Source organism: Bos javanicus, chromosome 5 (assembly GCF_032452875.1).
Source record: "Bos javanicus breed banteng chromosome 5, ARS-OSU_banteng_1.0, whole genome shotgun sequence".
In the NCBI taxonomy this organism is placed as follows: Eukaryota; Metazoa; Chordata; class Mammalia; order Artiodactyla; family Bovidae; genus Bos; species Bos javanicus.
In genome coordinates, this window is record NC_083872.1 from 61,269,902 (window position 1) to 61,285,352 (window position 15,451).

General features: G+C 39.0%; 1 protein-coding gene across 10 annotated transcripts in view; it reads left to right on the forward strand.

Moving 5' to 3' along the window:
* Positions 1-15,451, forward strand: part of CFAP54 (cilia and flagella associated protein 54) — a 300,763-nt gene that overhangs the window by 25,832 nt on the left and 259,480 nt on the right. For 9 of the 10 annotated variants that reach the window (XM_061416977.1, XM_061416975.1, XM_061416972.1 and 6 more), the window contains 6 exons: positions 2,471-2,614; positions 4,410-4,523; positions 4,642-4,743; positions 11,359-11,557; positions 14,161-14,342; positions 14,430-14,586. In XM_061416977.1, coding sequence (XP_061272961.1) covers positions 2,471-2,614; positions 4,410-4,523; positions 4,642-4,743; positions 11,359-11,557; positions 14,161-14,342; positions 14,430-14,586 — 898 coding nt within the window. Of the gene's footprint in view, positions 1-2,470; positions 2,615-4,409; positions 4,524-4,641; positions 4,744-11,358; positions 11,558-14,160; positions 14,343-14,429; positions 14,587-15,451 lie in introns of those variants that run through there. The other variant, XM_061416978.1, reaches the window with a different exon arrangement.

The window sequence follows — 15,451 nt, forward strand, 5'->3', positions numbered from 1 at the left end:
TCCTATTCCTACAGGATTTGGTAATTATGATTACCACTTGTTATTATTGAATATTTATCGAATCCCTACTATGCGTTAAGTGCTGTGTGAAGGGCTCTGTGTACACAATAATGCCTTGGTAGTCTTACGAGGGTGAGACCTTAAGACTATCATCACTGTCCTTTGTTGAATGAATGCTTACCATCTCTCAGGTATGCTTCTAAGCCATTTTCACATATTACTCGTTGAATTCTCACCAGCACTTGGAGAAGGTAGCGTTATCACTTATGTCTTACAGATGAGGAAGCTGAGGCTTGGAAGGGTTGCATATCTAGTTAGGATAGTCAGAGATGTAGCTGAGGCCAGAGCCGATGCGTGAACGATGGTTGTCAGATTCTTCCACAGACCATCACATAAAGTTCAAGTCCAGACTTTAAAGTGCCTCTCTTTGCTCCCCTCAAAGGCTGAGAACTGAAATAAGTGACGCTGCACTGCCATCTTGTGGCTCGGCTGGTTAATCCTTGTGTGGTTCTTCCTACTGGACACCTTAACCATGCTCTTGCTAGGCTCCTAAAATTTGTATTTTTCAAAGTTTTGTTCTGTTTTCTTTTAATGAAGAGACTAGTCCTGTTGAAATCATCAAATTTTTGTTAATAGAAATAATTCTTTCTTTTATGGTCGAGAAAAAAATGCTGCAATCAAATTAAGTAGTTTTTTTTTGAAATGGCATTTCAGCTTCGAAACCTGAATGATGGTTTCTCAGAACCCTCAGTGGAATGATGGCTTTTCTTCTATTCATTGAAGTTGCCCTGTGTAGTGGGAACAATCCTGCTGCCCTTAGGAGTCCAGAGACCCGAATTCCAGCCCCAGCTCTGTCACTTCCAAGCAGTTTAGCCTCTTGGAGTCAGATTAGGTTACTTTTAAGGTTCTGTCTGGCACTAAAAATCTGTGATGTGGGATCTTTTATACTAAATCTGAGACCACACCCAAATATTATGTGAACAACTGGTAACTGTAGCTAGTTTTATTTTGAAGTATGAAGTTTTGAATACCAGGAATCCTGAGAGCTTTGAAAGCCACGTGGATATAAAGGGGGAAAAATTTGTACATGATTTAATCCCACGCCCCGCAAAACACAACTATATGAATGCAAAAATCCACAATAGGATTTCTTTACAGCAGATAATGTGAAACTCAAGAATTTTGATAATTGTTAATTCTGTTTTAGTTCACAGTGTGGCAAAATTAGCAAACAATGACAGAAACAATTAAAGCAGCAATAAAGCAACCCCAGGTTGACTTAATAGAGATATAGGGACCAGAACCAGAGAGTGAGAGTTTCATTTTACTGTGCTCTAGTCATATACTGTACAGGGACATTGGCCACCTCAAATAATACCATGGTAAGAGAGGGAAGCTTTGTCCTGGGAGGATAGAAGTGCTTGGGGATCTTAGTCCTGGAGAGTGCTGGGGGAGCGGCAGCCTGCATAGATGCTTTCAGATTCTTGGAAGGCTGTATAATTCTCAAGTTGAGTCTTGAGTGGTCTTGTGCTGTTCTAGAAGGCATAACTAGAACAAATGCACTGGAGGTGTATCAAAATGATTGCATTTCAGGTTAAAGAAGATCATGTTTAGAAGTGTCTTCTTATGCCACGTGGCACATTCCTTGTTGATTGTGGGCAGAGAAGGTGAGGGACATCAGGTGGTGGTGCTGGTGATGTTGAGGGAATGAAATTAGATTCTCAGCCCCTTGATGCTATGATTACTAGAAATATGTAGCATCAGGAACTGAAACTTTTCAATGAAGGTCTGTTGTCGATCAATCAACAGAAATTTGTTGCTAATAACAATTGCATTGTTGCAATTAGCTCCTTGGGCTTCCCTTGTGGCTCAGCTGGTAAAGAATCCTCCTGCAATGCAGGAGACCCTGGTTTGATTCCTGGGTCAGGAAGATCCCCTGGAGAAGGGATAGGCTATCCACTCCAGTACTTTTGGGCTTGCCTTGTGTAGCTCAGCTGGTAAAGAATCTGCTTGCAATGTGGGAGACCTGGGTTGAAGCCCTGCGTTGGGAAGATCCCCTGGAGAAGGGAAAGGCTACCCACTCCAGTATTTTGGCCTGGAGAATTTCATGGACTGTATAGTCCATGGGGTCACAAAGAGTCAAACACGACTGAGTCACTTTCACTTTCATGCCTTTCATAATTAGCTCCTCGACTAGTGTTGACATTTGGTAAATGTTAAGAAGAATAAGCTGAGTTCATAGGACTCTAGGAGCTAGGCAGGAAGACATTGTAAAATGGCTAACTTGAGATTTTGAGTTCTTGAAATTCTTCTTTAACTTTTAAATGCTTATTTTTTAGTTGACTCATTATTTGTGTATTTTTAGCGTCAGTGACTTGTGCTCACCATTCTTCATTTGATTATATTGAATAAAAATTGGCATTATTCCCTTAAAATGAAAAGACACTCAATCGTGCCCTTTCTGATTTAGGCCTTGGAATACCTCCTGTGGGCCAGTATATGTATGGAGTCTTCAGTGCCTCTCCTGTCCATCAGGTACTTGACGTGGAGAGCTACTCTTTACACAGCTGTCTGCCAGTGCTACTATGACTGCCAAGCTGGTGTTCATGGAGAGGTAGGCTACTTTTTGGGCTTCCCAGGTGGCACTAGTGGTAAAGAACCTGCCTGACAATGCAGAAGATGTAAGAGATGTGGCTTCAATCCCTGGGTTGGGAAAATCCCCTGGAGGATGTGGCAACTCACTCCAGTATCCTAGCCTGGAGAATCCCATGGACAGAAGAGCCTGTTGGGCTATAGTCCATAGGGTTGCAAAGAGTCAAACACACTGAAGTGACTTAGCATGCATGCGTGCAGGCCACTTTTTAATTATGAGGATGCTAATACTTAAAAATACAACATATTCAGCATTTTCTTCATTAGATAAGTGGCAAGAAAACAAGCAAACCAACAAAAGCCAAAGAACTGGGATGAAGCAGGGATACAAGTCCCAGGCTTTATTTGCAGACATTTGCCTGGCTTCTCCATTCTGTGAATCTCTTGCTTTTACTTTCTGCTTCCCCGTTTATTCTCTGTTCACTTCCACCATCTTTGCTTCTTTTCTGAATAAGATCTCTGATATCTTCCCTTCCGCTTTATATTCTTGTATGCAAGCCACTTTCCTTCCCTGTTTAGTTTTTGTGTTCCAAGCTGTCTACTATCTGTTTGTTTTGTTTTTCTCTGCTTCCAGCCACCATTTATTTAGTATACTCTATTTCTTATTTTTCCTCTTTTCCTGTATATATTTTTGATTAAATATTTGAAATGTAGCTTAACTGGTTGGAGCTTCTATTGACCTCTGCCACATCTCTGTGCAAATGAAATCTGGTACCCTCACTATAGTATGTAGTACTCTGCTTGTCAATAGACCGGTAAGAATTAGAGACAGGCATTCCTTCCTTTGGACCATCCCATCCCTGCACCAGTGAGCATAACTTGGTGAGTGCAGTGGGGTCTGGATTTCAGCAGGAGAATAGCTTAGTTCAGTCCTTGTGGGATACTTTTCTTGCCTAGGATACATTCTAGAAACTATTCACCATATATGCAGAGTTAGTCTTAGTGTACTAGTGGTGGCATATTGCTGTAGCTATTAAATTTATCAGGGATAGACATGTTTGCATAGTTTTAACCATTTGATTCCTATTGCAATTTTTTTCTTATTGAAAAGTGTAACCCTTTATGTTACTATTATGTTCTAGAAACATCTTCATGAAAAATCATAAATTATAAATAAAATACTTGAAAGAACTGCTAAAATAAATGACAGGAATGAAACTCATTTTGCTATTATCTCTATCATAGCAATAGAGAATTATAATAATGGTGATCTTATTAAATAAGCAAGCCCACCTTCTTCCTTTCCTCAGATATTAATAAACACTTTCTATATGTTGGGTACTGGAAATATAAAAACAAGGCCCTTTAAGGACCTAACAATTTAGTTGACAATGTGTACAGTTGAATAGATAATACAGCTGGTTTTGGTGGAAAAGTTAGAATTTGAGAAGAGCACCGAGGAGGGGTGTATGTGTGTGTGTGTGCATGCATGTGCAATACCGGAGAAGTGATCATCTATAAGAAGCTACTCTGTAACCCAGAATTTGAATTTCCTTACTTTTTTGAATTTCTTTACTTTTCTGCATTCTAAAGTTAGTATAGCCAACATTTCATTGACTTTAGGTTTACAGAAATTAGTGGTGCTTCTAGGAAATGATTGATGGGTCAGCCACTATGTTCTGAAAAAGTCAGCATCAGCCTAGTTTAATTCACAAATTAAATCAAATGTCTGGGAGAGTAAAACATACTCTCTTGATACATTTTTAATCACTGTACTCTAACGTCTTATGAATTGAATTTATTTTAATTGCATGTAGGCATTTGCTCGGCGTGCTTTAGCTAAAATTGATGAGTTACGGCAACTGGAATTAATGAGTTCCTCACAACCACAGGAAGAATCCAGAGAATATTATAGAGAGGCCACAATAAAGGTATAAAAATTTCATGAGATAAATCCACTGTACTCTACAGATGATGAAGTACTTAGTATCAGTAGTTGAGAAGTGTATCCCATTGATGCTTCATAAGTAATTCTTCTTTTTGAGGCAGATGGCAGTCATGATCTTCAAAAGAGGAGTATTTGAATCTAGAAGAAAAAACAAAAGTTTCTTTAGACCAAAGATAAGAGTTAACATAAAGGAAGCACAAACTGTAAGTCTCAGAATATCTTCTGTATCTCAGACTATTTCTACAGTGTTTATATTATACCTCTGTGTCCTTAATGCTTGATCATTATTCTTCCCTGGTGGCTCAGATGGTGTAGAATCTGCCTGCAATGCAGGAGACCCAAGTTTGATCCCTGAGTCAGGAAGATCCCTTGGAAAAGGAAATGGCTACCCACTCCAGTACTCTTTACTTGGAAAATCCCATGGACAGAGGAGCCTAGTGGGCTACAGTCAATGGGGTTGCAAACAGGCCTACAACTAACACTTTCACCACTCAATATTAAATCCTGCCCCCTATCTGTGATGACCTAGAGGGATGGGATGGGGGCTGGGTTGGAGGGAGGCTCAAGAGGGTAGGGATGTATGTATAAAAGCTGATTCACCTTGTTGTACAGCAGAAACCAACAAACATTGTAAAGAACATTCTTATCCTCCAGGTAAAAAAAATCCTGCCCCCAATCCCTGCAAATAGAAGAATGTCTTCCTAATTTGGACATGGTCTTGTTTCATCCTTTCCTCAGAGCTTTTGTACCTTCGCATAATCCTAGTTTTGTAATGTTAAAGGGCAAGAAGCTGAAGAAAAGCCTGGGAAAGGTTCAAATTTACTGCCTTCTGAGTAAGACCACAGAAGCCTTTTGACCACTCGGTGTCAGTTTTGAAGGTGTTGAGGATGGAGAGGAAGTGGAGGCACCTTTTCTTATCAACTTCCGGTTTCATCTTTGGAGTATTTAGGATGTAGGTTGGGCTTCCCTCATGGCTCAGTGGTAAAAGAATCCACCTGCCAATGCAGGAGACACGGGTTTGATACCTGATTAGAGAAGATCCCATGGAGAAGGAAATGGCAACCCACTCCAGTGTTCTTACCTGGGAAATCCTGTGGACCGAGAAGCCAGAGTCGGACACAACTTAGTGACTAAAATAACAACAACAGGATGTAGTTGCACTAGAGTAGTAAACGACCCCCATGTCTCAGGGGCTTTAAAACAAAAACTTATTTCCCACTGGAGTCAAATGTTATTATAGTTATCTGCTCATGACTGATGCTCAGGGCCAAATCGAGAGGTGGTCCTCATTTGGAAAACTGCTGGGTTGTTCTGCCAGAGGAGACCTAGGTCGTTCTGCCAGAGGGGACCTAGGGGAGCTGTGGAGGACTTCACGTAGGTAGTGATACTCAGTATGGAAGTGACTACAGTCTTCTTTCTCACCAGCCAAAACCCCTCACACAGCCCCTGTTGGCCACAAGTATGTTTGGCCAATTGCACTAAGGGAGGAGAGTGGGACATACATATGCCTGTGGGATCTTCTGCCCTTTCTCCCTTCTGTCTTTTTCCCTCTCCCACTGTCTTCCCTTTGGCCATTCGGAGTCTCAGTGTTCCTTAAATCCCAGCTCTATATATCTTCGCAGTGCCCTGTGACTGTTGTGGATAGCTGTAAACTCTCTTCTATGAGCTTCTGTGTAAGGATTGAAAATGAAAGTGGAGGGGAAGAATATGAACACTTTCTGACAGAAGAGATGTAGAATCTCAGAACCTGGAAGGGATTTTGGAAATCGTTTGGTCAGTCCTTTTCTATTACAGATGGGAAAAATAAATCCCAGAGTATTTAAGCCAGCTGCTGGCAACCCTTGAACCAGAACCCAGGTCTCTAGCCCAGGGTATTCTAAATAATCCAATGACTGCTGTTCTCTTTCCTCATTTCTTTTTATAAACATTTGAGAGGGCTTCTCTTTTCTTTTAAATGAATTCAAATACTAAATGAAAATATTATTTGGACACAGTAACTTTTCATTGCTACTTAGTGTCCGTGGTATATTGACTGGTGAGCCCAGACATACAGTTCATACATCCTTTTAAATTGTACCCCTTACTGACTCATGGTGTCTAACTGGTCGAGGGTAGTAACCTGCCAAATTGTAGATAATCCATTGGATGAGCTGCTGAGTAGCCTGTATCTGGTATCATTAAGTAGTTATGCTATAGTGTTTGTTAGAGAGCAGGGGTCATATTTTGCAGAATGTTCTGCTTTATGCTTATGAAATCATTTTATTATGTTTCTACAAAAGAAAATGATTTCAATATGCATTAAATCTATTTTATAAAAAATTTCTGAGTTTGTAGGTCAGTTGTTAATTTGCAGTAAATCATTTTGACTCAAAGGATTGTTTTGTAGGACTATTAATTCAGACTTCTGATAATTGACCATTTAGTGATTCATTCAATAAATATTTTAAAGTAACTTCTCTGTGAACAAAATATGTAGAGGTTACATTCTAGTGGAGAAATTACAGAATAAATAAGTAAATTAAAGCCTGTGATAAGAATTAAGAAGGAAATAATGGTGGTGACTAAATGAGTTACATGTAACACCCCTAGAATGTTCCTGGCAAATGGTAGAGCCTTAGTAGTATTAGCTGTTACTGTTATTTATTTTTCACTCATTCATTTAGTAACCATGTGTCAAAGGCCTACTGTGGTCCAAGAGTGGTGGCACATATTCATAGAAAAGATGGGAGTCACTGTTCTGTCTTTTTTGAATGACTTTGAAATAAGAAGCAGGATTTGACTGGACAGGGAGAACAGGAAAAACATTCTAAGTAAAGAACAAGAGCATGATAGTAGTTTGGAGGCAGAAGTAAGCAAAGGCTTTTGGCACACAGTGAGACAGTGACACTGAGCTTGAACAGGGCAGGTGTATTATGTTGAGAAATTAACACAGTAAGTCTAATGGCATAGATCTCATGGGAGCCATGGTATTCAGGATTGGAACTTACTGCATGGGTTGTATCATTCATCTTCTCATCCATCCTGACATTTGAAAAGATGTCTAGTATACTCTAGGCATAGCTCAGTTGGTAAAGAATCCGCCTGCAATGCAGGTGACCCTGTTTCAATTCCTGGGTTGGGAAGATCCCCTGGAGAAGGGAAAGGCTACCCACTCCAGTATTCTGACCTGGAGAATTCCATGGACTGTATAATCCACAGGGTTGCAAAGAGTCAGAAATGTCTGAATGACTTTCACTGTCACTTTTCACCCTAAGCAGTACATGTACCAGATTTGTCCAGTACTTTTTATTACTAATATTTTAGTTGTTTTCCAATCTTTTGCTATTATAAATATTGATGTAGTCAACATCCTCAAGTATATTATTTTTTCCTTCTTTTGTTTCCTGTGGATAAAATTTAAGGTGTAGAATTTGAGTAAAGTTGCAAACACTCTTATTTCTCTTGATGTATATTACCAGATTGAATTTCTGAAATGAGTTCTCCAAGGTGACAATCTGCATATGCCAATCTCACCATTATCATTTTGATATTATTTCTTAATCTTTAAAATAATTAAGGTTTCATAAAATGGCTTGTTTTAACTTTATTGTTTTCAACCAGCTTTCCCTTACATTTGTGTTTACTCTTTATATTTTCTTTTTAGGTGAATTATCTTTCACAGTCTTTGACCATTTATCTACTAGAGATTTTAATTTTTGAGTTGTATTTGAATGGGCTCATTATTTTTATAGACATTAATATTTTGTCATGTTTGACAATTCAGTGTATTTTTATTACATTAGCTTTAAATCTTTTTATAGATCTTTTAAATATTTCTATTTTAAAATCATTTGCTTGTTACTCATCTATAGATCTGATAAATATTCTAGTTCACTTTTTGTAGTTTCTCTACAATATTTTAAAAAACAAAATTCAGTGTAATCTATCTGGGATTTACCATTTCATTTTGAATACTTCTAATTATTAGGAAGTTTATTATGTTGTTTAACTATAAATTTTTAAACTTCTGTTTTAACCTATAGCAAATATCTTAGAAGAAACCCTGACCTCTGTTTGTAAAGCAAGAGGCCTGAAGTTCAAGTTTTACTGTTTTTTTTTCTTTTTAATTGGAGTATAATCACTTTACAATGTTGCATCAATTTCTGCTGTACAGCAAAGTGAATCAGCTATATGTATATATTTACCGTCTCCCTCTTGGATTTCTCTCCCACCCCACCCCCATCCCATCCCTCTAGGTCATCACAGAGCATCGGGCTGAGCTCCCAGTATTATATAGCAGTTTCCCACTAGCTATCTATTTTACACACGGTTCAAATCAGTCACTCAGTCATGTCCTACTCTTCGCGACCCCATGGACTATAGCATGCCAGGCTTCCCTGTCCATCACCAACTCCTGGAGCTTGCTCAAACTCATGTTCATCAAGTCAGTGATGCCATCCAACCATCTCATCCTCTGTTGTCCCCTTCTCCTCCTGCCTTCAATCTTTCCCAGCATCAGGGTCTTTTCCAGTGAGTCAGTTCTTCACATCAGGTGGCCAAAGGATTGGAGTTTCACGGTAGTAGTGTATGTATGTCAATCCTAATCTCTCTATTCATTCCACCCACCCTTTCTCGAAAAACAGTACAGATGAGTCTATTTACTGAGGTTTTTTTTTTTTTTTTTAAACATATCAGTCAACCTAAGGGTTGAAAACACATAGACTCTAATAAGCAGGGAAGTTGGTGTTTGGAGAAAAATAGTCCAAAGCAGCTTTATTTCTGCTTTTGCTTTTCTGTCTTCCTCAGTTTGCCTCAGGAAGATGAATAAAGCAAGGAAATCATAGGAAATGTGGATGCCCACTAACTGGACATGGATTCTAGAAAAGCCAACTAAAGCTATCTTTCTTATTTCCTGGTAATCTAAGTACAGAGAACAGGTCATTAGTCAGAGAGAAGAATGAAGTGTGTAGGTAGGCCATCTGCCAGGAGTGAAATCCTTTCAGGCCGACACAAAATAGAGTGACCGGGGATCCACATGGGGATGTGAGTGGCACCTGCTTCTTTGTATCCAGTTGGTCAACTCTTCTTTACAGTTAGCTGCCACAAGACCCGTTACTTATATGATAAAATATTATTTCCAATTTGAGTTTGGGGACATTCTTCATTAGAATTTCCACCTGGTTTTCTAAAAATGCTCCACCCAGACTCACTGACTGTCTGGAGATTTGGTTGGTGAATCTAAAAAGCTCTCCTGAGAGATTCTCAGGCAACTCGAGTTTTTCCTCAGGGCTGTAATTAAGTCGCTGCAAAGCATGTGGAGACCAATGCTGTTGTTTATTAATAAAGGGCCTTTAGAGGCTGTCTTGGAAACACAAACATAAAGAAAAAGCAAAACACTCTCTGACATACATCACAGCAGGATCCTCTATGACCCACCTCCCAGAATATTGGAAATAAAAACAAAAATGAACAAATGGGACCTAATTAACCTTAAAAGCTTCTGCACATCAAAGGAAACTATTAGCAAGGTGAAAAGACAGCCTTCAGAATGGGAGAAAATAATAGCAAATGAAGCAACTGACAAACAACTAATCTCAAAAATATACAAGCAACTCCTACAGCTCAACTCCAGAAAAATAAATGACCCAATCAAAAAATGGGCCAAAGAACTAAATAGACATTTCTCCAAAGAAGACATACAGATGGCTAACAAACACATGAAAAGATGCTCAACATCACTCATTATCAGAGAAATGCAAATCAAAACTACTGTGAGGTACCATTTCACACCAGTCAGAATGGCTGCGATCCAAAAGTCTACAAGTAATAAATGCTGGAGAGGGTGTGGAGAAAAGGGAACCCTCTTACATTGTTGGTGGGAATGCAAACTAGTACAGCCACTATGGAGAACAGTGTGGAGATTCCTTAAAAAACTGGAAATAGAACTGCCTTATGATCCAGCAATCCCACTGCTGGGCATACACACTGAGGAAACCAGAAGGGAAAGAGACACGTGTACCCCAATGTTCATTGCAGCACTGTTTATAATAGTTAGGACATGGAAGCAACCTAGATGTCCATCAGCAGATGAATGGATAAGAAAGCTGTGGTACATATACACAATGGAGTATTACTCAGCCATTAAAAAGAATACATTTGAATCAGTTCTAATGAGGTGGATGAAACTGGAGCCTATTATACAGAGTGAAGTAAGCCAGAAAGAAAAACACCAATACAGTATACTAATGCATATATATGGAATTTAGAAAGATGGTAACAATAACCCGGTGTACGAGACAGCAAAAGAGACACTGATGTATAGAACAGTCTTATGGACTCTGTGGGAGAGGGAGAGGGTGGGAAGATTTGGGAGAATGGCATTGAAACATGTAAAATATCATGTATGAAACGAGTTGCCAGTCCAGGTTCAATGCACGATACTGGATGCTTGGGGCTAGTGCACTGGGACGACCCAGAGGGATGGTATGGGGAGGGAGGAGGGAGGAGGGTTCAGGATGGGGAACACATGTGTACCTGTGGCGGATTCATTTTGATATTTGGCAAAACTAATACAATTTTTTAAAGTTTAAAAATAAAATAAAATTGTAGTTGGAAGAAGAAAAAGCAAAGTCTTTGATGTAATGGTAGCACAACATAAACTTTAATAAAATCTGGAGTGACATCTCAAAAATGGAAACCCTAGAAGCAGCTGTCTCATCGACAGGCCAACCAGTCTCTCTGTTAGCATTAATAAAGCGCACCTTACTCATCTTTGCCTTATGCCATCAGACATTGTAGAACTTTAAAAAAGTGGGCTGTATTTTTTTTTTTTTCCCCAGATGCCATGGCCGCGTACAGCCACAGAAAAGCTGTTGGAGGAGTTGTTTGATAGCACTGCCTCCCGGTTTCTGGCTGTCTTGGAAGCACTCTCTGACTCAAACCGGCGAATACTACAGACTGGACCTGTTTTTACAGATGAAGTAGAAGTTCGTGATGTTGTCTCAGAACTGTTTATGGCAGGAAAAGAACTTTTAATAAGTAAATAAGTTATTAAAATAGTATTTTATAAAAAATAAAAATACTATTTTGTGGTGGAACATAAATAACAAAAATTTTAGCATGATATTTGACACATAAGAAACCAATACCAATTTATTGATCTTTTTTTCCTTAAAGATTTCTTTTTTTGATGTAGAACATTTTTAAAGTCTTTATTGAATTTGTTACAATATTGCTTCTGTTTTATTTTGTATTTTTGGTTTGCTAAGGGTTTTAAATTCTGAATAGTTGTTGAATTTTATTAAAACCTTTTTCTGGGTTTTTTGAGATTTATTGAGTTCATCAAATGGATGAACTTTTTTCAATTAATATGGTGAGTTACAATGATTACTTATATAATCTTTAACCACTTCATATTCACTGCATATTTTTGGAATAATCTTAATCTGGAGGTGAGAATTATTCTTTTGATATATTTCTTGGTTTTCTTCCTAGTGGCTAATGTTTCTGTTAATTAGATTTCTCTTCTTACAAAGTCCTTTTTGGATTTTCCTCTCAAGGTCATGTCGGCCTCAAACAAAAGTTGAGCTTTCTGCCGTCTTTTTCTATTATCTGGAAGAGTTTTTGTCAGACTGGTGTTATTTCTTTCTGAAAGTTTGAATTTGCTGGTGAAGGCATTTGGACCTGGAATTTTCTCTATGGAAATGTTTTTAGCTATGGATTCCATTTCTTCTATAGATATAAAATGATTTAGAATTTCATTTTCTTTTAAAAAATCTTCTGTTTGGTAAATACTACTTTGATTTTATCTATATTTTCAAATTTTCATAGAATAGTTTATGACATCATCATCACCTTCTGTGTGTGCTAAGTTGCTCCAGACCTGTCTGACTCTTTGCACCCTATGCACTGTAGCCCGCCAGGCTCCTCTGTCTGTGGGATTCTCCAGGCAAGAATACTGGAGTGGGTTGCCTTGCTGTCCTCTGATCTTCCTTATCCAGGGATTGAACCCGCATCTCCTCTGTCTCCTGCATTGGCAGGTGGATTCTTTACTATTAGCACCACCTGGGAAGCCCTGTCATCTTCTAAGTGAGCGTAAAGATGTGCATGTGTGTGCATGTGTGTGCCCATCTGAGGGCAAGGAGCCTCTGTACTGCAGTTCGGTCTCGTTTTTTCTTCACGAGGAAAATACAAGATCTCAAAGGAGAATTTCTTTGACTTGCTTCTCCCACACCTGAAAATTTACCTTCATCTGCACCTTTCCTTTCCACTGTCTCTCATTAAAATGGAAGGGATGTTCTTCCTCTTTCCCTTTAGGTCTTTGGGCCATATCTCTGCAAATTGCCCCTTCATCCCTATCCAACTTCCTCCCCAAATTTCTTCCTCTTGTTAGAGACAGATTTGTTGAAGGAATTGCCTTTGTTCACTGTTCCATATTCTTCCCCTCCTACTTACACTTGGCAGTCTGCTGTCATGGACAGAGAATGTTGTGGACAACTTCCTTATTGTTCAGTTGAAAGTCAGTGCTTTTCCTTTCTTTGCTTTCTGTAGCAGTTGTTGTTGATGACACCTTCTTTCTCTTTAAATACTCTCCTTTGCAGCCTTTTCTCCCCACCTGCCCTTCTCTTACTTGTTGGGGTTCTTTGCTGTTCTATTTTTGGCAGCCTTCCATTGCTCACAGCTGATCCACTTACTTACAGTGCCTATGTGATGACTCTGGAGCTCTGTCCCTATTTTAGGTCTCCTTTCTGAGCTCCTAGTCTGTAATATCCCGCTGTGTATTTTGCTAGTTTACTCTTGCTAATTCTCTATTTTTGAGATTCCACATTCTTCGTCTCTTTGGGTGATGTTTCCTGACCGAACCTCCTACCCCACACCTAGGTTTGAGGCCCTTCTTATTTGTCCCCAGAGCATCCTGTGTTTGCCTACTAGATTTTTTAAAAAATTATTAAAAAATATTTTATTTTTATATTGAAAGAAAGTGAAAGTCATTCAGTTGTATCTGACTCTTTGCAACCCTGTGGACTATATGGTCCATGGAATTCTCCAGGCCAGAATACTGGAGTGGGTAGCCTTTCCCTTCTCCAGGGGATCTTCCCAACCCAGGGATTGAACCCAGGTCTCCTGCATTGCAGGTGGATTCTTTACCATCTGAGCCACAAGGGAAGTCTAAGAATACTGGAGTGGGTAGCCTACCCCTTCTCCAGGGTATCTTCCTGACCCAGGAATTGAATTTTTATATTATATTTTATTTATGCATTGTGTTTTGGGCTGCTGTGCAGTGTGCGGGATCTTAGTTCCCAGACCAGGGATCAAACCTGAGCCGCCTGAAGTGGAGGCACAGAGTCTTTTTTTTTTTTTTTTTTCTTTTAAAAAACTTTATTATGAAAATTTCCAAACACAACCAAAAGTAGAATGTACGGTAAACCCTGTGTATCTACCACCGGAGGCCTAGAATCTTAACCACTGGACCACCAGGGAAGTCCTTGCCCACTATGATTTCTTGTTTTCCCCGCCAGAGTGTGAGTTCTGTGAAGGCGAGAGTTGTGTTTGCTTTTTTCCCTCATTGTTTCTCAAGTGCCTGATATTTAATGTTTGGTAAATATTTCTTTGCACAAATGACCCTCTGTTTTCTTTTCTAGTGTCAAATATTGGTGCAGATGGCATACTTGATTTTCCAAAAGCACATCTTTTGGAACTTATTATAAAAAAGAAGAATCTTATTTCTGTGAATGCTGCCGTGAAATTTATAAAATTAGCTTTCATGTATGAGGAATGGAGTTTATTTGAATCTGCGGCTGGGCAGCTCATTGATTTTCTCCAGGTAATACATGCAAAACAATTGCTTTGTTTTTATGGTATTAACATGACGTTGAAGTGCTAATTAACTTGTGAGATATACTTTCCTTAGAGGCAGGATGACCCAGCGTCAAAGAAAGCGGAAAAGAATTTAATTCTTCTTGTTGCGATAGAACCTTTGATCAATGTAAAGAGAAACAAAGGTTTGATCTTTCCTTTTGACAACTACAAAGAAGGTCAAGTCTATGTAAAAAAAATTGCTGTTCATGGTGAGTGTTTATTTGCCTCTTTGAAAGCTTAAGATGACTTTATACGCTGTCTATAGGTGAAATGAGAGAAAGAATATTCAAGGTAGAGGGAGCAAAAGTGTAAAGGCCCTGAAGTGAGAGTGTGCTTGGTTGTTGCAGGAACAGCAAGTAGGCAGATGTGGCCGGAGTGTTCTGGTGGTGGTGCTGGCCTTTGAGAATGTGCTAGGAACTGAGGTCAGAGAAATAGCTGGATGCCTGATCTTGCAGGTTCCTAGGCCTTGTACAGGTGCTGGATTTTATTTATTTACTTAAAAAACTTTTCTTTTGTTCACACTATGGGGCATGCGGAATCTTAGTTTCCTGATCAAACCCACACCGCCTACGGTGAAGGCACAGAGCTTTAACCACTGGACCACCAGGGAAGTCTCTGGATTTTTCTGTTGCAACATGATTTTGGGTAGAAAAATGAGGCTCTATTTTAGCTGCTGCCTTATTAATGAGAGGTCAGCAGGGCATTGAATCAGAGGTATCAGTTGACTTTGGCAAGGAAAAGTTTGATGGTCTCCTGTCTCTTTCCAGTATGCAGAGTTTTCCATTCTGAAACTCAATTTTAGGAGTTATTGTGTATATAAATGAACATCTGCAGCCTCTGTCTTTTAGAGAATTATTTAATCCCATGTTTTATGTTTTATCACATGCTTAAGGCGTTGCATGGCTGCTCAATTGTGGTAAATAATTTGTACCAAGTAATGATGCTTTTTTTTTTTCTTCTAGTAGTTTCTGAATAGATATCTTTGTTATTTTTATTTCAACAGTCACAGATGTTTTAATATTATAAACCTCAATTCCATTATGGACATAGCTGGTATACAGATTGCAGATAATG